Here is a 23655-nt window from a genome sequence, read left to right as displayed (position 1 = left end):
AGATGGCACACATGTGCTTGCATCCGTTCCTATTGAACAACAAAGTAGATTTTGTGGTAAAAAAGGCACAACAACTCAAAATGTATTGGCTGCCATCAACTTTAATTTGAAGTTCACGTACGTACTAGATGGTTGGGAAAAATCTGCTCATGACTCTCGCATATTAAATGATGCATTAAAGAGACTAAATGGGTTTCAAATCCTTCAAGCTATCTTATTCAATCTAAAATAGTTTACGAAAAAATAAGGTGGACAATGTACATTTATTAACTATATCATGACTTTGTAGATAAATTTTATCTTGGAGGTGCGGGATATGGACTTCGTAAGTACGCTATCACTTACAAGAGTATAATGATCGTCCATCCTAAAATGAAAAGGAATTATTCAATCTTCGGCATGCATCATTGAGATCCTCAGTTGTGTTGGGATATTGCTCATGTTCCAGCCAAAGGCCCATGGCCTAATCCTACTTGGAAAAGGATTGAAATTATTTTCTTTATTTGGTTTCCAATTCTATTAGGAAAAGAATTGAAATTGTAATCCTATTTGTAGTTGGTTTTGACTTTGTAAGGAAAAACACAACTCTATAAATTGAGGATGGTCTTGAGAGAATAATCTAATTGCTCATTGATATTGTCTTTGAAAGACATTAGAACATAGGAGAGGTTTTTGAGAGATCTTTCAACAAGAGAAAAGAGAGAAGGAAAATGGTTCTTTTGCTGCAGTCTTTTTCTCTGACCAGCAACGTTCACATCGTGTTTCCAATTAACTAACCATTGGATAAGGCTGAAATTTGGACTGAGTAATCCTGACATCTTGGTGCTTTATTTGAATGGTGGAGATCGAATTATGAGGTCATAAAGATCCTGTCTTAGGTCCCGAATAGTAGCTGGGTTTGGGTGGTGTTTCTTTCTATTTATCTTTTGTTGGTGTAGCTATTGTTTGTTCTCTTTTGGCACTTAATGTGTAACCATTAGAAGAATATTTATAACCATCTTATTGGTATAGTGAAGTAATTTGAATCTTGTTGATCCCCTGGTGGTTACCTTCGGTTTGAAGGATTTTTCACGTTAAACTTGGTGTTCTTTATTGTTAGATTTTTGGTTTCATGTTTTCATCACAACAACTGGTAGCAGAGCTAAGGTATTTCTATATGGAGAGGAATATGAGAAATATGGTATGTCTAAACAGAAGAAACTACAACATATGAAAAAGAAAAATGAAAGATCTATTGTTCGTGAAGAAGATGCATCTTTCGATTTTTCTGCTCATAAACCCGTGAATGTGACCGATGAAAATTGGGAATTTGAGCACCAACAACTATGTGAATATATAAGACAATAGGTCGAAGATAATGTTCGCAACCATATTGTGAATGAGACACATGCTAGAACATTGTGAGAAAAGTTGGAGACGCTTTACGCTTGAAAAATTGGCAATAACAAGTTGTTCTTGTTAAAGCAAGTGATGACCTTTAAGTACAAGGAGGACATTCCTATTCTTTATCATATACATGATTTTCAGGGTATTCTTGATCAGCTATCAGGAATGGGTGTTAATTTTTATGATGAAATACAAGGACTTTGGCTTCTTAATACTCTGCCGAATTCTCGGGAAACTCTTCGTGTTTCTTTAACAAATTCTGCCACTGGTGGAAAGGTGACTATGGAATATGCAAAGAATGGTGTGTTGAATGAATGATGGTTATAAGAAAATCTCAAGACACATCTTCACGTTAAGATATTCTATAAACAGAAGATCGACGGAGACATAAGACAAGAGATCCGAGGAGTAAAAGTAAAAGCAGAAGTAAGTCAAAATTCAAGAATTCAAATATTATATGTTATAATTGTGGAAAGAAAGAACATATTAAAATATTTTGCAAACAATTGAAGCAAGATGTTAAGGAGGGAAAAAGGAAGAAAACAATGAAAATAATGTTGTTGTTGTTGTCCAAGATGACCTTCTCTTCGCTTCTGATAAAGGCGTAATCAATTTTGTATCTCAAAATAAAGTTGGATAGTAGATTCTGGAGCCACATCATATGTCACACCAAGAAAAGACTTCTTTTCATCTTATACTTCTGTTAACTCTGAGGTGTTAAAGATGGGTAATGCTGGTTGGGTTAAGGTGTTTGGTGTTGGCACTGTTTGTTTGAAAACCAATACTGGTTCAACTTTGGTCCTTCAAAATGTCAAGCATACTCCAGACATTCCGATAAATTTGATCTTTGTAGGACAACTAGATAATGATGGCTATCATAATGAATTGTGCAATGGCCAATGGAAGCTCACCATAGGCTCATTGATTTTAGCTCGAGGAAGAAAACATTCAAATTTATACGTGACACAAGGATCGATTCTTGGTGACTCTATAAATTTGGTGAAGAGCGAGAATTCATCAGAATTGTGGCACAAGAGGCTTAGTCATATGAACAAGAGGGGGATCACCTATTTGGCTAAGAAGAATTTGCTTGCTGGTACGAAACAAGCAAAGGTAAAAAATGTGTTCATTGCTTAGCAGGGAAACATAAAAGAGTTTCTTTTCACAGCCATCCTCCTTCAAGAAAGTCTGAGCTATTGGAGCTAGTACACTCAGATTTGTGTGGTGCTTTTAAAGTGAAGTCAAAAGGTGGTGCACTTTACTTTGCTACTTTCATTGATGATCGTTCTCGCAAGATTTGGGTATATCCTTTAAAATCCAAAGATCAAGTACTTGATGTGTTTAAACAGTTTCAAGCTTTATTTGAAAGATAAATGGGAAATAAATTAAAATGTATTCGCACTGATAATAGTGGTGAGTATATTGGTCCCTTTGATAACTACTGCAAATCGCAAGGAATTCGTCATCATAAGACTCCTCCAAAGACTCCTCAATTAAATGGTTTGGCAGAAAGGATGAACAAAACTTTAGTTGAGAGAGTTAGATGTGTGCTTTTAGAGGCTAAACTTCCAAATTCTTTTTGGGCTGAAGCACTTAACACTGTTGCTTATGTTAGCAATTTGTCTCCTGTTGTGGCTTTGGATGGTGATGTTCCAAACAGAGTTTGGTTTGACAAGGATATTTCTTATGATCATTTGAAAGTGTTTGGGTGTAAAGCTTGTGTGCATGTTCCAGAAGATGAGAGGTCAAAATGGGATGTTAAAACTAAGCAACACATCTTCATTGGTTATGGTCAAGATGAGTTTGGATATCGCTTTTATGATCCAATTGATAAGAAACTCATTAGAAGTCGTGATGTTGTGTTCTTTGAGGATCAAACTAATGAAGATATTGACGAGACTGAGAAACTAGATTCTCATACTGATGAAAGCTTAGTTGATGTTGATCCAATTCCTATTATTGATACATCTTCTGCACATGAGGTAACCCAAGGTAATGATCCAGATAATGATCAGAGTGTAGAACATATAAATGTTCCTACTTATGATGTTGTGGTTGATAATCAACCAACTTATGGTGAGATAACCACTTCGAATGATCCAGAAACCTCTTGTAGAAGATCTACTAGAGAGAAGTGAAGCTCAACACGTTATTTTCATGATGAGTATATTCTAGACTAACATGGGAGAACCTGAAGGTTATGATGAAGTCATGTTAGATACTAAGAGAGATAAGTGGAAAGAACTCATCGTAGACAATCATGAGTTTTGTAGAAGTGTGGCAGGAAGGAAGCCTGTCAAAAGTTACTTCACTTAAAGTCCATTTGGCCCCTTGGATGGAGGAGGAGTTTATTGGGATATTTCCCATGTTCCAGCCAAAGGCCCATGGCCTAATCCTACTTGAAAAGGGATTGAAATTATTCTCTTTATTTGGTTTCTAATTCTATTAGGAAAAGGATTGAAATTGTAATCCTATTTGTAGTTGATTTTGGTTTTGTAAGGAAAATCACAACTCTATAAATAGAGGATGGTCTTGAGAGAATAATTTAATTGATCATTGATATTGTCTTTGAAATACATTAGAACATAAGAGAGGTTTTTGAGAGAGCTTTCAACAAGAGAAAAGGTAGAAGGAAAAGGATTATTTTGCTGCAGTCTTTTTCTCCGACCAGCAACGTTCAGATCGTGTTTCCCGATTAACTAACCGTTAGATCGGGCTAAAATTTGGACTGAGTGTTTTTGACATCTTGGTGGTTGATTTGAACGGCGGAGTTTAGATTCGGAGGTCAGATAGATCCTGTTTTAGGTCCCTAACAGAAGTTGGGTTTGTGTGGTGTTTATTTTCTATTTATCTTTTGTTGGTGTAGCTATTGTTTGTTCTCTTTTGGCACTTTTTGTGTAGCCATCATAAGAATATTGTTAACCCTCTTATTGGTATAGTGAAGCAATTAGGATCTTGTCGATCCCGTTGTGGTTACCTTCAGTTTGAAGGGTTTTTCCACGTTAAACTTGGTCTTCTTTATTGTTAAATTTTCGATTTCATCTTTTCGTGACAACATTAGAAAGCTCTCAATGTTCCCTTTTATTGCCTAAAACTCTTTTGGAAATCTTAGTTTCCTCTTATATTAAATATGGAAACATTTATAGACTCTTAGGGAATACTTAGTTGTCTTATAACTTTTGAAAAATGAACTCCCTTTTTTACTCTTTACTTAGCTTGAAACTTGAGTCTTAAATAAACTCTTAGTTCACTTATATTTCTTTGAAGGAAGAACTTCAACTATTTACTCTTTACTTAACTTGAAACTTGATAACTAAAACAAATTTAAAACTTTATTAAAGACCCTTGAGAACTCTTAAGACTTTACCTTAACTTGCTTCTTAACTTATAGACTGACTCCTAACTTCTTTGATTTTGACCTTAACTTTCCTTGAATTGGATTATGTATTCAAGGTTAATGATCTCATATTTATGAATGATTTCATGATGTTTAGATGTACCTTAGGGTGTTGGAATCAACTAAGAAATAGGTACATCATTTAGGAACTAGTACGAAAAGATGAGGAAAGAATGGGGTGAACTGGCGTCCTTGGCGCTCTGAGAGGCGTGGGGCGCCAGGCCTCAAACTTAAGAGGACAAGTTGGGGAATTATGGATGGCGCTGGCCCCTGGGATCTAAGGAAAGAGATTGTCCTATGAGGCTATGGGAGGCGCGGTGCCAAGTCCTTACGGAAAGGCGTTCTCGACTTTTCTCATCATTTTTCATCTATAAACCCTCTAAACATTCATGGTTCTTTACCCAAACGCTTATGATCATTAGTACCCTCAATACCCATCAGATTTGACTCGAAAAAACCCCGAGAAACATGAATTAAATCAACACTAGGCATGCAATAACTCTACAAATTAAAATTCAACGGTGTTATACTAGAACTTCACTTTTTATCGTTGAAACTACTTAAAATCTCTGAATTTAAATAATTTGGTGAGTGGGTTAACTAAACCAACACAAAAAGATCTCACATACCTTGATAGGAATCACTCCGACGAAATCCACTCGCAAACCTTGTCGTTTTTGGTGAATTCTTGACTTTTCTCCCTTTCCTTCTTCTTTACTCTCTTCTCTAAGCCCTAAGCATGATTTTTGATTTTCCAAAATTGAATTGCACTTAGTTTTTACCCTAATAAACCCCTAAAACAAAATAGGAAAATAATTGGTGAAAAGACTAGTTTGCCCTCCTTAAATCCACATTGAGACTTTCCTTAATTCAACAACCGAACTTCTCATAGAAATATCTCCCTCATACGATATCGATAATGGGCAAACTCAGCGGTTGGAAAGATATCTCAAAGGTCTTTCCAACCATATTAAGAACTACCTCTAACTAATCTTGAGCTAGAAGTTATGACCGTTTGAAAATGACCAAAACTCACTTTCTTAACATTAGGCAATTTTCTGAATTTTTTTTTCTTTCCAAAATGAATATTTTTAGTTTCTTAGCTATTTCAAATTGTGAGATGTTACAAAAACTAACAACAACTTAACCAATTGTCTGATTTCGAAAAGAGTGGACTTAAACCAAGAGAACTCAAGGAAGTCGGGAAGAACTAGCTCGCCCTTGAATTCAAATGGTCACTAATCTCCTAAGATAGGTCTGTCAACAGTCCCGTGAAGATGCCCTATTCCAAAAAAAAAAGAAATATAAGTGCAGAATTAGTACACAACCACAATGTACTGGTAAGATCACGCAGCTATCCCACTAGTGTAACATAAACAAGTCAAACAACATTATAATAACATGCATGGGTGACTATGACTAACTATGACTGACTCCTCGACTAGGGTAGAAACATGGATAAGGGCATCAAGTATATCTCAAACCACATCAAACTCCCAGGCAATTGCTCTGACACATAAGAATAAGTAGAATCTGGGTAAAAAACACATTAGTCATCCGGTCACAACAATTTTAACACTTGTGATCACTACAACAGACCCTCCTATACCCAGGTTTTCCACAATTTTAACACACCTTATAACTTATATTAGTATGTTGAACATTGAGGTACAATTGAGGGTCCAAAATTATTACTAGGAAATAGGGAAAAATTGGTGAGGTTCTTCTTCCCACTCTAGCGGAATGAATCTCGCAGTAGCTGCACTGTACTAGCGGAAGAAATCCCATTGTAGCGGCTCTGACAGGACCATATGCCATGCCATAATTGTTAGGTTCTTTTTCACCCTTTTATGGTTTTCGAGGGTTACCATTTTTTTTACCGTTCAATCAAATTTCTAAATTTTTCCACGCTAGGATATACGATACACGGTTCATATTGTTGTAAACAACTCAGCGTCACCTCTCCAAGATACACCCAAAAATATCACGATTAATAACTACAATTTTTCACAATGGATTTCACAACATTCAAGGAATTAATCTTGCATAACTTCAACGACCATGCCAATATATTGTGCATATCAAACATCAGATACACCTTTATTGTGCACATAATTACCTCATTCATACAATTACAAGTTCACATTCGAAATTAATTTAGACAACCGAAGCACACATTCACCATTCAGAGTTAGAATTCGCAGAGAAGTCCAATTTCAGTAATTAGTTCATTCGATAAATGACTATCAATCATGCCTTATAATGTCCCTAAGTCTAGATACCGATTGAAACCTTCTCCATTCCAATTAACTTGCTTGTGTTAAATCTAGTTCACTTTATTGAGATACCAATTGAAATTGGAAGATACCAATTTGACTCAACTCATACCACAACCGACAATAGTAGTTATCGATCCCCGTACAACTTCTAATTTTAATCATATAACTTGGCCAAACCCAATCATAACCTTCTCATTCTTTAAATGATGTTAACAAGACCTTAAATAAATCCTAGAGAAAATCAATGCACCTTGCCATTGGTAAAAAATGTCATCTATCCGAGCCAATGGCTACTTGTTCCGAATGGTAACCCTATTTAACTTGCACTCCTATATACACAATCCTCTCTTACTAGCGATGGCGTTACCACTTCTGTTGCGCTAGCTCGAACAATAGAGTGAAGGAGGAAAGATATAAATTTGCATCACCTAGATACCAATTGGATTCAAGTCATAGCACGAAGGAGTAGGAAAAAAATTAATTTCATTCTGCCATTTTCAAATTTGAGAGCTAAAGAATGAACCCAAGGCTTTTCTTGACTTTTTCCCACTATTCTCAAGGCTAAAGTAAGAATCTAAACCCCTAAGTTCATTTTTTGTTCCATAGAACGTAATCTAGTTGATAATTATCGATGGGAATAGTTTTGGTCAGAGAATTATGATACAAAAACCCTAATTTGAATAGTGAGATCATGGGTATGATCTAGGGTTTATAGAATTGTTAGTAATTTGGGTAATTAATTATTGTTTATTGATTTATTTATTATATTTATTATTTCTAGACAAGAACAAGAGGGACAAACCCGGAAAGGGAAGGATTAAGTTTCTTGGATTTTAAGTTTTTTTCAAGGTAGGTGATGATTGTTGATCACCCAAATCGTAAATGAGGATAATTGAATAATTACATGTCATCAATCAGCTCTTGTTGTATAATTATGAGAATATACATTTTGATTGTGATTGTGATTGGGGTTTGTTAAATTGGTTCCATGATCTGACACACTAACTAGGATCAGTTTCATGTTCTAGCATAAACATAGGATCGGTTGCCACATTTTGACATAAATATGGGATCTGTGGACACGTTCTGGCATAACCATTAGATCGGGTACCACATTTCGATATGCTAACAGTTTAGGTGTGGGTTCTATGAGAAGACCATTAATTTGACATAATTGTATCTTCATAAATATGAAATTGTTCGTTTTTCGTAAATGATATCAATATTGTGTATGTTCAGTGTATGCATGTTATTAGATTGTTGTAATGAATTACGTATGTTGCACTTAGTGGGATAAAAGTATGATCCTACCTATACACTGTGGTTGTGTACTGATATTGCACGTTCTTGTTCTTTGTTGAGTACAAGGCATCTTTAGGCGGCTGTTGATGGACCTCGGCTAGGTGACTATTGAGCGTGACCGGATTCAAGGGTGAGCCAGTTCTTTCAGGTTACCATGGATCTCTTTTGCTTAAGTTCACTCTTTTCAGACTCAAACTAATTGTTTAAGGTGTTTTTTTATTTCGGGGTCGTACTCCTTGTACTTACACTTGTTTTTGGTAGAGTTTCGGTACAATGACTTTCAGGTTCTAGGGGTTATTCTTCCGCATTAGTTTGGTTAGTTGTTTGTTAAAAACTTTGAGTTTATGGGGACACCATTTTTATTGTCATTTAAACATGCTTTTGTGTCTTTAAATGCCTTAGTTTTCATAATATTTGTTTGTTTGGGTTGTAGTATTGTTTCTCCCACCAGAGGATTAGTGTGTGTGCCAATCGTGACGATCTGGGTCATAATAAAAACACAATAATATGTCAAAGGAAAAATAATAGCTTAAGATGTACATACAAAGAGACATACTAATCCAAGATGCCAACTGCTCATCCTCATCTCTGATACCCAAATGCTACAGTACATGACACAAGCAATAATCGCTAGTAGTTTGTACTAGCTACTGCATCATGGAAAAGATACAAAGTATAACATGAATACTAAGAACACAGATACTGCTAAAATAACCATACCTTGACCTTCATAAGCCCATAACGTACACTCATGTGCATGTTTAAGCAAAACTCGAACTAATAGACGTACGCCTAAAAGATATGCAGAATAGTTAAGTCCACTACGAGAAGAGTATCACAAACCTAAAGATGGGATCCAACCCCAAATAACCATCATATAGAATCAACTCCAAGTCCTGATCGCAAGCCTGATAATCAATCTAGGTCGCCTAGGCAACTAATCCATTCATGTGGGTGTAACTTGCGCAGCTAAAAAGAGGACTGGTTCAAAAAATTATACATACACATGCGATATGGAAACAAATTTAAAATTACATTTTGACTCAATAGAGCAAACAAAATTTCCATACAAGGTCGTCTTGACAGAATATGGATCCTATACTGAACCTAATTTCAAGGAAAAATCCATAAATTGCTCTTAGTTAGCATGACGGCCTCGAGATCTAAATAGCAGGTCGTTCTAGACCAAACTCAACCTTGTAAACCTAAATGAGTAAGCAAAATTCTCATTTGAGCTCATCTACCAAGATTTTGACAAATATCAAACTTAGGTCTTCGCTTTGAAGTTAAAATGTTCAATCACACCGACTCGTATTGAAAGACTCGCAAGTAACGCCTACATTGCTACTAACCAAATTTGACCCTTACAAAGTTTATGAAATTGTAAGAATAGGATCATAAGGTCATTTCTAAAACTTCTTATCAAAGTTGACCGTAGAAATTTCAAAAGCTTAATGACAAACTTACATATAAATCAATCAAATGACGAACTAACCATATTTTTAGTTCCAACAAGTCATAAAATTATTTGGGATCTCTTTAAGAATGTTTTCAATGGAAAATAGGTTACATAAATACAAAATAACCTGGAGATCATTAATATATAGTCTACTAAAAAAGACTTTCATCTGCGAAAGTAAAAGTCAAGAAGTACTTGAAGGCTTAAACAAGCTAAGAAAGTGATCCTACATATCAAACTTGATCTTCTAGGTAGACTCTTCAACCTGAAGATGCCTCCAGTAGAGCTTATCAATAAGAATGTCTATGTAAGATAACCACCAAACATCAAATTCATACATAAATTATACAATAGTAATACATATTAAAATTGTCAAAAATCTACACTGTGATGACTATCAAACTCATAAATTGTACTTATACAATATTATTATACCAATTCATATATAACTCATAACAATATTAATACATAATACGATTGTCAAAGAAAATTAAAAATTATACTCACATACATATAACATTTTACCCAAATTTCAAATTATGTGTTTTACTTACCTTAACCACTTTTTTGATTTTCTTGGAAGTTTGTACCTCTGACTCCTATCTTTTTTATAATGTTCTTGTTGATTGACCAAATTCAACATTTCTTGATTTTTTTGATTTTATCATTTTATTTCATGAACAAAGTCAGAATCAGATGCTGAAGAGGTCTGAATAGTTTTTGCCTTACTCTTCTTTCCTTTCTTTGGAGACCTCTTTCCTTTGCCTCATTTTTTTAGTCTTTTTGAAGCTTCGATTTAACAAAACTTCCACTAACTTTCTTCGACATTGTATAAGAACTTAAAATAAAATATTTTATGAAGATTATAAAAACGGACAATATTGTTGAGTGGTATTGTGGAAGAACAATTGTGGATCTTGAGTTGGATGTTGGGGAAGATTGGTGTAGATAGTGCTTCAAGGCGTGAGACGTGTTGGAGAAGAAGAATAATGATTGTGTATACACCGATTGGCCTGTGATGGGGGAAGGTTTGGATTGGGTAACGGTAAAGTAGGAAGGTGATAAAATTAAATCCCTAAAAATATGTAATTTATTTTTTATTTTCAAAAAGATAACTGTAAACTAATAATATTAATTTAGTATTTATTTTCAAAAAGGTAACAGTAAACTATTGATACTTAATCTGTTTAAAAATTTAAAGAGTTTGTTTTAAAAATTGTAATTGTAAAAATAAAAATAAAAATTTAAACATATTAATTATTATTTAAATTATATTATAATTTATTTTTAATTAAATATATTTTTAATTGATATGCTATAACTCGAAAATAATCGGATATAAGTAATGATTTTTAAAAAGTATGTTTATAACTTGATATATATAGTCTTAAATGTGTACAGGGTGTGATTTTATTTTTACTAATACTTCTATGAAAAAATAATTAAAAATGTGAAAAATTGAAAAAAATTAATTGCAAAGACAATATAGAAAAAAATGAATTAATACTTTTTTGATTTATTAAGATAGACAACTAATATAAAATAATTATTTTTAATAAAATAGTTAAGAGAGTGTTTGAATTGGCTTAAAAGTTGATCAAACCTACTTTTAAGTGACTTTTTATTTTTGAAAGTATTTGACGAATATATAAAAAATAACTTGAAATGAGTCAAAATAATTTAAAATAAGTTTGGAAGTATTTGATAAAGTCAAAAGACTTAAATAAGTTTAAAATAACTTTAAAAAAAGTCAAAAATAAAAAGTAGGTCTCCCCCACCCCCACCCCCCTTTTCTTTTTACTTAAAAATCTTTAAGTTGATTTTTTTTTATTCTTGACTTAAAAGGTTCGACTCTCTAATCTCTATGTTCCTAATTAATTGTCCACTTTTGAATTGACACACTTATTTAAAAAATAATGATCGACATATTGAGTTTACAGCGTTACCCATGTTAATTATAAAGTGGATGAATGGATCATCTTTTTAAAAGAATATTAAGAAATCATAAATAAGTAAATAATTTTACTAATACGTCTATAGGAAAAATTTTAAATTTTACAAATAAAGTGAACAATTTCAAAAAGTTAATTGCAAAGATAATTATAGAAAAAAAGTGAATTAATATTTTTTTGATATAGTAAGATAGAGAACTAATATAAAATAATTATTTTTAGTAAAATGGTTAAGAGAGTGTTTGGATTGACTTAAAATAGGTCAAACCTACTTTTAAGTCACTTTTTATTTTTGAAAGTATTTGGCGAAGTAAAACAACTTAAAATAAGTTTAAAATAAGAGATAAGTGTCAAAAACACACTTAAACTATTCACTTTTTTTGAGTTTCATACCTAAACTATTGAAAGTGTGAGTTTCATATCTAAATTATCACTTTTAGTTTGAGAAGCACATCTCAGTGATGTGTGTAGTGCACTCTCTCTTTTATATGAAAAAATTTTGACACATGACATTCCACATAGATTAAATATTTTATCTAGATAAAAATAAATAATAAAAAATTAATATTAATTAAAAAATAAACATTATTATCCATATAAAAAATTAAATTATTTTTCTTATCTCAGTCCACCACCTCATCCATATATACACACACACACACAAAAACTGAATTAGGTGCTCCATGACCTACCAAAAGATAGATAATTGAATTGGCTTTCCATAGCCACCAACCTTGCTAAAATTAGACTTCCGAGTAAAACGTTATGACCGTTTTAGTAAAGGTCTGTCAAACAGGCCCAACCTACGGACCGTCGATGGAAAGACGGACCATCTGTCCAGGTCGTTGTTGGTCGGACAACACTTTACCCAGGGGTCTTTTGGTTTTTTCCCACTTCGTTTAAATCCTAAGATACGTCGTTTTAATCCTAAATCATCAGATTTTAGTCAATTTAAGCCTAGAAACATAACTAGAACCTACCCTAAGTCAAATCATTAATCAAAATTTAAAAAATTAGAAACAAGAAAGGAGAAAAAGGTCAAGAACCCTATTTCAAAAATATAAAACCTCTTAAAATTTAATTTAATATGAAATGTGACTTTGGGAACATTTCAAATTGTGACTTTTTGCACTTTTTGATTATTTTAATACCGTCCAATAAGCCTTAGTACTATAAGATATTTTTGGCCAAAACTCTCTTTCCCTGCGCGTGGCCAGCAATGATTCACCTTCTTTCTAATTTCTCACATTTTGGCCAAACAAATGGTGTCGCGTGAATAAGCACAGCCAAGCCAAATCATGGTTAGTCATCTCTGTACAACCCCACCAAATGAGGAAAATATCTAATCTATGTATGTATGCACCTCACCTCCCCAGGGACTAGAGAGAAAGCGTCTGTGCGTGTTTCCCTCATGTCAGAAATAAACGTTTATGATTGAATCGACATTAGGAGCATGGAAGACACCTTTAAGCGCCACCGTCCAACCCTAGCCAAACCTCAATCCCTCACCACTAACGACCGCCGCCGCTCTCGTGACCTCAGTACAGAGGAAGGCAACTCCGATGTGTGGAACAACTTCTCCAACAGATTCCGGCAGGTGCAATCGGTGTTGGATCGGAACAGATCGTTGATACAGCAAGTCAACGAAAATCATCAGTCGAGAACGAATGACAATATGGTGCAGAATGTGAGCCTGATTCAGGAGCTTAATGGCAACATTTCTAAAGTAGTTTCTCTCTATTCTGATATTTCTACCAATTTTTCAACCATGTTTGGTCAAGGAAACGACTTCATTGGAGACGACACCAACAACCACTGATGCTTTTCTCTTCTCCAGTCTAGTTTATAACATCCTGAGTAATAATGCCCTAAGAGGTGCAAATTGTTTTACAACTGAGTTGATGTTGCTGTGAAATCGAGTACTCTTAATATACTCGAATTTATCTTTAACTTTTTGGGTCATAGCTTGTGTGTGTATTTCATAAGCATGTTTGTATTAAATTACTGAGAACAAAATGGAAATTTCAACAACGTTTCTTCTATGGCACATACAACAGAGAATTCATTCAAAATCCTTTACGAAAATAAATATAAAAGCAAAGGTTTTATTACAATTTTCATAAAATGAGCCTTGTGTCTATTCTAAGCAGCAGTTGTGATCTTGTTTCAAGAGGTTTGTTTTAACTTTACAAGCAGCGAAAGTCCCATTGAACATTTCTTGACAGTGTATGAAACTGGCTTTTGCGTGAGGTTAAGCACTTTCAAGCATTTGATGTATTCTGATACATGGAAAATTGAATCACTGAGGCAGTTCTCCACTATTTGATATTCTAACTTTGCTTTTCGGGGTTCCACTTTGTCTGCCTTCAGCTTCAATTTTGTGGACAACGTCCATCCCAGACAGCACCTTGCCGAAAACAACATGATGTTTGTCCAACCTAACCATGGGACGGAAGTAAACATTTTGAGAAGTAGCCCAAAATTGAAAGTTGAGTTGAAGATAAGTTGCACAAAATCAATGACTTAGTTGAGTACCAGCTAGTCGTTACAGTTGTGATAAAGAATTGAGATCCATTGGTGTCTGGTCCAGCATTTGCCATTGACAAGATACCTTTTCCCAAAACAAGTCTTTCAGTGGATAAAAAACCAGTGTGGCCAAAAACACTTCCAAAGTGCAAGATCAAATAAAACACAAAAGACAGCAACAACCAATTACTAATGAATAGTTAAATCTCACCAGGTTCAGTGTGTTTTAGATCAAAGTTTTCATCTGGAAAGCTTTCACCATATATTGACTCTCCACCTCGCCCATCACCACGGGTGAAGTCACCTCCCTGGATCATGAAGCTTGGTATGATCCTGTGGAAACTGCTACCTTTGTAATGGAGAGGCTTGCCAGCTTTCCCTGTTCCTTTTTCCCCTACAAGTTGAGTGATAAATGTTTGCCATATTTGTAACTTCAGTATTAGTGTGCATAGTGGATGTTAATGCAGTAGAAAGCTGGTGAGGCTTCATCATGTTTATGCATTAATTTTCCATCTATACAACCCTCCTTGTCTGATGTCACTCTAGCCATGAGACACCCCCTCCCCTCCCCTAAATAGCTAACAAGCAGTATCTGAACTCTGAAACCGTTCATGTCTAGAACAGAAATTTAGGAGAAGATGAATGCTAAAGGGGCCTTCATAGAAACAAATAGATAACAAAAAAAAAAAACCTCATGCAAATCTAGATGTGTGTCTTCAAACAAACCACTCAAGGAAGAAAGAGCATGTTGGCCAGCCCTTGCATCAGCAATGACCTGTGCCAATTAGAAATATCTGCTTTTGGCTCCAACATACCTTACAGGCTACAAAATGGACATGAGTTTAATCCTTTAGGGGTCGTTTGGTAGAGTGTATTAGGAAAAATAATGCATGCGTTAGCCTTGTGCATTGACCTTGTTTAGTACACTTTTCTAACCAAAGTATAACTAATGTTACACTCTATTGTGTGTTCAAGTGTGTATAGCTAATACCATGCATTTCTAGGTATTAGCAATGCAGTGGTTTTAATGCTTGCACTAAGCATGATTAAAGATTCAATTGCCCCTCAAAACCTTTTTTTACATCTTTTCCACCATAATAGTGGAGGGTATCTTTGTATATAAATTATTTATGCAATGCATGTTATTACAATGTATCAAACCAAACAATGCATAAAAATAATCTATGTAAAATTAATGCAAGCATAACTACTACATGCATTGCTAATACAAACATTACTAACACACTCTAGTTAGCATTATTCTTATACACACTCTACCAAACGAACTCATACAGTATAGGAATTCTCATTCAACCTCAAGCGTAATGAAAGAAATCTTCAGTTATTTTTTTGTCAATAAACTGTAACTAGCTTTGGTATTGCTTTAATTTCATTGCCGGTTCACTTCTAAAGTAAGTCTCGTTATCCAAGAGCACAAATTTATAAGAATTTCCAGAATGGTATCCTCATTAACATGATGTTCAAATAAAAAGTACTGTATTGGATCTGAAACTCTTGAAAAGATGGAACTCAAGGAACAAAAGTTTATTGGTTACCTGTGCAAAGAGCTCTGAAGTTTTCTGCAGAAAAAATAAATATACAGCAAGTTCATCATTGTAGTTTACCAGATAATGTCCAAAGCCAAAAAGAGCCAACATAATTCAGCACAAGATGGAGTACCTGCTGTCTTTGGGACAGTTTTCCCAAAGAGGCCCATGACAATACGACCTGAAAGAGAAGTATCAATGTGTTCAAGATTATGTTCAGAAGAAAACCAAAACAAATCACAAGAAACTCTTCCACCTATGACTACAACTGAAATAGATCTGACAATCTTTAACAATCCTGCTCAAACTAAATTAGATTTATCTAGAATTATATGTCTTATGAAAAAAACATGGTAAGAACAAAAAACCTAAGCCGAACATATATGCGGCCCTTAAACTGGCCAGGGTCACAATTTTGTAAAAACATTTTCTCAAGAAAAACAAGTTCCTCATAGATAAGGAAAATGACTTCCGTGGTGAAAGTAAGGAAAACAAGTTTCATAAGTGACATTTGATTGTCTCCTCCCCACCCGCACCCTCACCTACCCCCTACCCTTATAGTGTTTGCCTAGATTATACATAAATGTTTTTGAAACAATATTTTCTACTTAATTGCTAAACACAAGAAATTGAGTAAGAATTACTTTCGAGGAAAACATTTTTTAAAAAAAAAATCTAACTCAAAAATGTTTTCTTCATACCAAACACATCTTTAATGACAACTTCCAACCCCATATGGTTGCAAGCTAATTTGACCAAAAGTCCTAATTTATCCAATGCATCACCATGATTCTACTACATCCATAATTCAACATGCAAGCTAATATTTTTTCATTAATCTAATTGGATTTCTTCAATACATTGTAAATGCAAATTTCCTAATTACTTTTGCACTTAGTCATGAAATAAAATTTAAAAGGCAACATAGATTGCCAGTGAGTAATGTAACAACTAGATAACATTCATTTGAAAACGAGATACATTATTACGACAGGAGCAAGGGTAGATTGTTCATATTTGTTATCAATATCATAAAACAATGCAAGGTTGTTTGATTCATGTAGTCATGAAGGAATTATTAAGCATGAATCTTTCATACAATAAATAATATCACGGGAACTGTTAGTATGAAATCCTCTTATCATCATTGTATTTTCTTTACATACTCGACTTATGATATGCATTACTTAACTACCTTCACAAGGTAGGCATAAGGCTGCGAACACACCACCCTCCCAAACCTCACTTGAGGATTACACTTTATATGTCATTTTTTGAATTGTTATGCATGATTACTAAAATATGAAATGTTATGCAGGTTACTTACTTTAAGATATTATTGTATTGAGATACTTTATGCATTGCTAATACATATATTCTTATTCCACGTTATGTATCCATAAAATAATACATAGATTCCCTCATAATTACGTGAGTATTAAGTTTAATACTGTCAACCAAACTTTGTATAAGTTGAGAGAGATTATTTATGCAGCCTGCCAAACACTATATTATTTTGTGCACCGATATGTTTCTTATGTGACTTTTGTATTTATATTAATTTTGTGCAAGGATACCTCTATTGATGTAACCAACTAAACATCCATGGACATGAAGGTTAACTGAACTCCCATCTTGAAGAGGGTACAACTTTAACATTGTTGGGTTTAAGCAAAGGTGTGAATGGGAAATAAGAAATAATGAGAAATTGGGAAATGTGCGAACCAATTTGGAGTAAAAATTTCTGCTAAGTAATGATGGAAATTCCATCTTCTATTATGTACGTGGTGAGTGAAATTGTGATGCATTTCTTACCCTGTTCTAACAAGAAATCTTAAAACATTGGCCCCAACCATTTAAACATAAAAGCTCTTTTTCCCTCGTTCATTTCTCAAACTTCTATTTTCCTTTTTCTTTCTGGTCAGACATGAAAAAAGAGAGAAGTCCAAGAGTAAAAACCACCGGTATAATTAGAAGAGTACATGCCAGGGGTAAAGTTTAACTTCCACTGTTCAGTTATCAAATCAATCCATCTATTAGAACAGGAACATAGACAGAAAGTATGATCTAGCATCTACATTCGAAATTTTTTCTTCTTTCCAAGAACAAAACAAAATCACCTACAACTCTACATTATTCTCAACAAACAGTAAACTTGAAGAAAATATACCAGTAGGTTTTCCATTAATTTCGACATCAAAGTATACTTTATGCGTCACCCGCTCCAAATCCTCTGATGTTTTTGCCTGCAGTAAAAATTAAGCAATCAATAATCATACGAAATTCTATGGTTCGGAGTCAACAAAATACTAATGTGTAACGTGCAAACCCCAAAATTGAACCTCGATTTTAATGTCTTTACCATCTGAGGAGACTCCTGAATCACCTAATCGGTTCTGAGAATACAATTAACAAGACAAGTAATGTTAGTAGTAGAAGAGAACAAGTCAGAAAGAGAAAGAGTTGGGAAAAATACCAGAATGAAAATTAGGGTTCCGAATAAAACTAGAACCCAGACAACAAGGGAAGGAGATAATTTGTTTCTGTTCGCCATTTTCTTTTCCTCCGGAAGTCTTCACTCTAGGTCGGAAACACTAAGAAAGATCAAATCTATTTGAACTTTGACCTCAGTTGTGTAGTTTGAGTGGGTATACAAATAGTTACTTAAATTAGAGTTAAAATTATAATAATTTTAATTTATATATTAGAATGTAGAGAAAATTAAGGGAAATGTGTCAAAAAGTCTTGTTTTTGTTTGTGGTGACAGATTGATCAAAATGAAATTAAGTAAATATGGGATCAAATTAATATTTTTAAAATTTTCTAATCTCTTAAAAAATTTAAAAAATATTTTTTTATAATTCAAATTAAATCATTTTTTAAGAAAAATCTTTTCATCTTTTTCCTCTCTTCTGTCTCTTCTTCGTCTCTTGGGGATTGTTCTTCTTTTTCTTAGAAATTCGGAAATCCGTCTCTCGTTACTCTTCCTCTCCAAACGTCATACTCTTCCTCTCCAGTCCTCCACCATTATCTTCCTCTCCCAGTCATTACTCTCTCATCTGTAATCGTGTTCGACTAGAAATGGGTAAGTTATTTTTTTAAAATATTTTATGATTTTTCAAGCTTTTTTCTTGAATTAATGAACAATAAATTGTTCAGTAGATGTAAAAATTGAATAATCGACTTAATGGTGTGTATTATTTATTATTTTTGAAAGAAATTCAACCAACTCAAAAAAATCCTCATTTTGAGGAAATGTATATGTATTGTTATCATTCAGCGAAAAGTAGTTTTTTGTTGCTGTTGTCGTTCTTTTTGTGGCCATTTTGATGATATGATTTTACAAATATAGTGTTGTTCAGGTGTCCAACATATATTTCATTTGTTGAAATATTTAGCGTATGTTGCCACATTTTAGTGATATGTTGGTGCATATTCAAACAGTTATCATATGTTGTAACATCTCACTTTAGATCAACAAAATGGTCATTTGTTGCCACATAAGATTCATATGTTGCAACAATCGGTACATTTGTGTCAACATATGATTCATATGTTGCAACATAAGTACTATATGTTGCAACAGAAATTTTATGTGTTGCAACAGTAGGTACATATGTGGCAACATAATATTTAATTTATAGCAACAGAGTATCCATGTGTTGCAACATACTGCTATTATTATTTTATGATGAATTGTAAATTCTCAATCTTTTTTTATTTACCTTGTAGATAAAATGATACAAGAAGCTTCATCCGTGAAAACAACTCAATCTTTTATTTGTAGTGCTTCATCTTCTAACATGAAATGCACTTTTTGTCTATGCGAAGAATGTGAGCAGCAACATGATTATTTTATTAGTCGTGTTAAAAAATTCACTGATATTTTTGAGGAAATGTCTCATAATATCGATGTGCAAAGATCCAAGAAGATTTCACAGCCTTTAAAGTATAGGAGGTTGAAAAAAACTATTTCCAAAACACTTTTTATAATTAGTGAGAAAAAAAAAAGGAGCAGAAGGCAAATGAGGAGAAGGAGAAGGAGAAGGAGAATAAGGTAAAAGAGGAGGAGGAGAAGGAGAAGAAGGCAAAGGAGGAGAAGGAGAATAATGCAAAGGAGGAGGAGGAGGAGGAGGAGGAGGAGGAGAAGGAGAAGAAGGCAAAGGAGGAGGAGGAGAAGAAGGCAAAACAGGAGAAGGAGAAGGAGAAGAAGAAGAAGGCAAAGGAGAAGGAGAAGGAGAAAGCAAAAGAGAAAAATAAAGAGAAGAAAGTCGAAGTCGTCAGTTGTGATGTGAAGCGACAATATCTATTTGAAGGTTTTAACATTGACAGCGAGGGTCCAACTGAACTAATGTCATCCTTCTCGCAATGGATAAACAAGGGTCTTTACAAACATCAGGCAAAAGAATAAGTAAAGTAAAGTCATTCAACTAATATTAGTATTTCTTCTTGTTGTCCACTAAATAATTATTTATAATGATTGCATAATTGTAGAGGAAACAAGGAGGATCACTACTTAGCCAATTGCTCAAAACTTGATTTTGACCAATTCGATTTTGTAGTTGCATTTCCAAGGAATAAGGACTGGTTCTACGTAATGTCTCAATCCAATAAGTGCTGGAATGATGAGGTAAATCCATGCCCACTTTTATATGTATTGTTTAGTACATGAATATATACAATTAAATTGATACACTTGTTTCATGCATGTGTGCAGTATGATGATGTCATATTTTACTATTTGCGTAAGAAGTTGAAGCAAAAGATTCAGTCTAAATATCAATATACCACCGCTAGTTATTTTTTCAAAACATACATCGACAATGCTAGTGAATATGAGGATAAAATCGTTGGCATAATGAAAGGGTTTTCTATACCTTGTGGACTGCCTTGGCACTTGGCAGATGATGTTTATGTCCCTGTAAATAGTAATGGAAATTTCATTGGATCTTGGCAGTCGTTGCATTGAAGGAACGATGCATAAAAGTGTATGATTTCATGTCCTCAACTAGGTCTAATAGAAAATTATCCTCCGAGCTTAAAAAGTTGTCTACAATGTTGCCAAAGTACCTTGAGTTAACTGGATTTTTTGAGCAAAAAGAGCGAACCAATTGGTAAGTTCTTAAATGTTACCAAGGAAAGAACAAATCTCACACATTCAAAGTCAGACATGCTACTGGTATTGCCCAACAAGAAAGCAATAGTCTGTAATTATCACATTATTTTTTTTTTGTCTTAGAACAATCGAAATTTGATGTTATTATATTTTCTGATTGATGATATGCCCTGCAGACATTGTGGACTTTATGTTGCTGCATACGCAGAGTTTTTGAGTGATGGATTAGAAGTACCATCATGTGAAATTAGTGCTGACACCCTTCGCTTGAGATATGCTTCACTCCTATGGAATTATGGGATTATAAAGGCTCGAAATGGCTATGTTAGTAAGAATGAAGAACCAAAGATGCCTAAACCTAAAAAAGCTAAGATCGATGAAAATGTTGTGTTCACAACCATTGATTAGATAGGTGATTATGTATATTATATCATTGTGAATTACCTTTTTGTTGGTAAGTTGTATAAAATTATTGGTGAAGTGTTAATATAAATGTAGTTTAATCCTCCCTTCATTTTCCTTCTATCCTCGCTCCTATAAACGTAGTTTCATATTCCAAATTTGATTTATTTTTACTAATTTCAATTTGTGTGCTGATAATTTTAATCATCACTTGTCTGCATGTGTACCAACAGAAAGGGATCATGTGGTAACATATGACACAGAAATGAAATATGTAGCAACATTATAGTACATATATAATATATGTGTCCCAACAGAAAGTATATATGTGGCAACATATGTCACAGTTTGAATTGTCATAATTAAAAAAAAATAAACGGCTTTAATTTTCTTTTTCATTTCCCTCTCTCCTCTCTTCTATAAAAGTCGTTGCATAATCTAAATTTCATTTATTTTTACTAATTTGTTTCAGTTTTCTTTTGTATTGTGCTCTCCAGTATTCCTTCCTTCACAGATCATTATTCAGTTGATATTTTCTAAAAGTGGTTGTTGCGAGTTGCGATCTCCTACGGCAAGATGGTGTTTTTCTCATAATTCTAGTTTATCGTTGATATATCTTCTAAGGTAACATTTAATTAGGGTTTGAAATGCTTACTTAATGCCATGTTTTGACTTGTTTTATCACTTTTATGGTTGTAGCTCATGTGTGGCATTCAAATTTTTCATTTTCGTGGTTTCAATTACAAATATAATGGCTCCTGTCAAACGAAATCTTGATACATCTGACGCAACAAAGATCCAGAAGAAGATTAGGTCTAATATTGCTAGGAAGAGGAATAAAAATACTAATCTTTTAGAAGTTCTTGCAACTGAAGCAGTTTCTTCTTCTCAAGCAGAAGTAGAATTTTGTCAAAAAGAATATGAAGAAAGAGGAGAAGAAATAAATTTATCAAAAATACACTAAAAATGATTTAACAGTTTTAATATATTAATGACTAAATTTAAAAAGAATCCTTCTTAATAGGAAAATTCCAATTTCATATCAATACTATCCAAAATTTATACAAAACAAAGTAGTTAAACAATTCATAGAATTTGCATACTAATTTAAAAATTCATCAAATACACACAATTAATAGACAAACATGTCAATGTTAATACACCATTTATACCAATACTATTCGAAATTTATAAAATAAAAAAACATAGTAGCTAAACAGTTCATAGAATTTGCATACCAAATTAATAATTCATCATATACACACAATTAAAAGTCAAACAAATAAAAATTAATAACAATTCATACCAATCTAATACATAATTGATTATCAAATTCATACAATATACATGTATCAAACATTAAACTTAGATTCAGACACATTTTATCCATTTTATAAAATAATTTTGACTAATGTGAAAATAAATTAAATATATTACTTATTTCAACACTTTTTTTTGTCTTTTTTGGGAGTTGGCATTTCGGATTCCTTCTTCTTCGCTGATCTTCTTGTTGTTGATTTTGAGGATTGAACAACTTTCTCATTTATTGATTTTATTTTTTTTTTCTTTTTATATTCACTAACAAAGTCAGAATCGGAATAGGAAGGGGTTTCAACAATTTTAGGCAGGGAGATTTGAGATAATATATTGAAAGTCGGAACATGAACTTTATCAGTTGAAGTTCCTTCAACAAATCTGAGACTCTTACGAGACGTTTCAATGGATTTCTTTAACATGATGATGAAAAACATAACGATATGGAGGTTTATGGAATTAGCGAAGATGAATTGTGTGAAAGAGAGAGAGAGGATGAATAGTTGTGAGTGTTAGATAGTGGGATGTTGTGGAAGATGGTAGTGGTGTGGTGGTGTGATAAATTCATTTTTAAAGAGGGAATTGTAATTAAATTAATTTTTATAAACAATTAATAAAATAAAATTTTAAAGAGATTAATAAATTTAGAAATTAAATTGTAATTAATTTTTAAATAAATTTAAGTAATATGTTATAATCAGTAATATAATCGTAATATAGTCCCTTAAATGTGCATATGGTGTGATTTTTTCATTATTAAATCACGTATTGCATTGACTTGGTGTAAACACCCGGTGCGGGTAAGTTTTTTCTTCCAAAATTGAGGAAAAAAATTTCAAAACTCTATTTCATCCTTTAATTTTTTTTTCTTACCCAACACATACCTTGTACCCAGCCTCCCCATTAAAAAAACAAATTTTTTCAATTTTTTTATTTTTTAAATTTCAAATATATTTTTATCTATAACCCCCACTC

General features: G+C 33.3%; 2 protein-coding genes across 3 annotated transcripts; one reads left to right on the top strand and one right to left on the bottom strand.

Annotated features, from left to right (window-relative positions):
* Positions 1-12967: 12967 nt before the first annotated feature.
* On the top strand, positions 12968-13806 carry LOC107023826 (protein EARLY FLOWERING 4). The gene has a single exon (XM_015224638.2). It carries the CDS (start codon positions 13229-13231, stop codon positions 13592-13594), a length of 366 nt encoding a protein of 121 aa, XP_015080124.1. The 5' UTR covers positions 12968-13228; the 3' UTR covers positions 13595-13806.
* LOC107023825 (peptidyl-prolyl cis-trans isomerase CYP19-4-like) lies at positions 13794-18504 on the bottom strand. 2 transcript variants are annotated; one of them, XM_015224637.2, is made up of 8 exons: positions 18325-18504; positions 18191-18244; positions 18019-18094; positions 15982-16029; positions 15858-15881; positions 14513-14695; positions 14311-14386; positions 13794-14213 (listed from the first exon to the last, which is right to left on the bottom strand). In XM_015224637.2, exons 1-8 carry the CDS (start codon positions 18400-18402, stop codon positions 14075-14077), a joined length of 678 nt encoding a protein of 225 aa, XP_015080123.1. In that variant the 5' UTR covers positions 18403-18504; the 3' UTR covers positions 13794-14074. The 2 variants fall into 2 exon arrangements, with proteins under 2 accessions (XP_015080123.1, XP_027773800.1); XM_027917999.1 differs by having other exon boundaries at positions 18211-18244; positions 18325-18432.
* Positions 18505-23655: the final 5151 nt, after the last annotated feature.

The sequence above is a fragment of the Solanum pennellii genome, chromosome 6 (assembly GCF_001406875.1).
Source record: "Solanum pennellii chromosome 6, SPENNV200".
Classification (NCBI taxonomy): domain Eukaryota; kingdom Viridiplantae; phylum Streptophyta; class Magnoliopsida; order Solanales; family Solanaceae; genus Solanum; species Solanum pennellii.
This window is presented reverse-complemented; position numbering and strand designations above follow the sequence as displayed.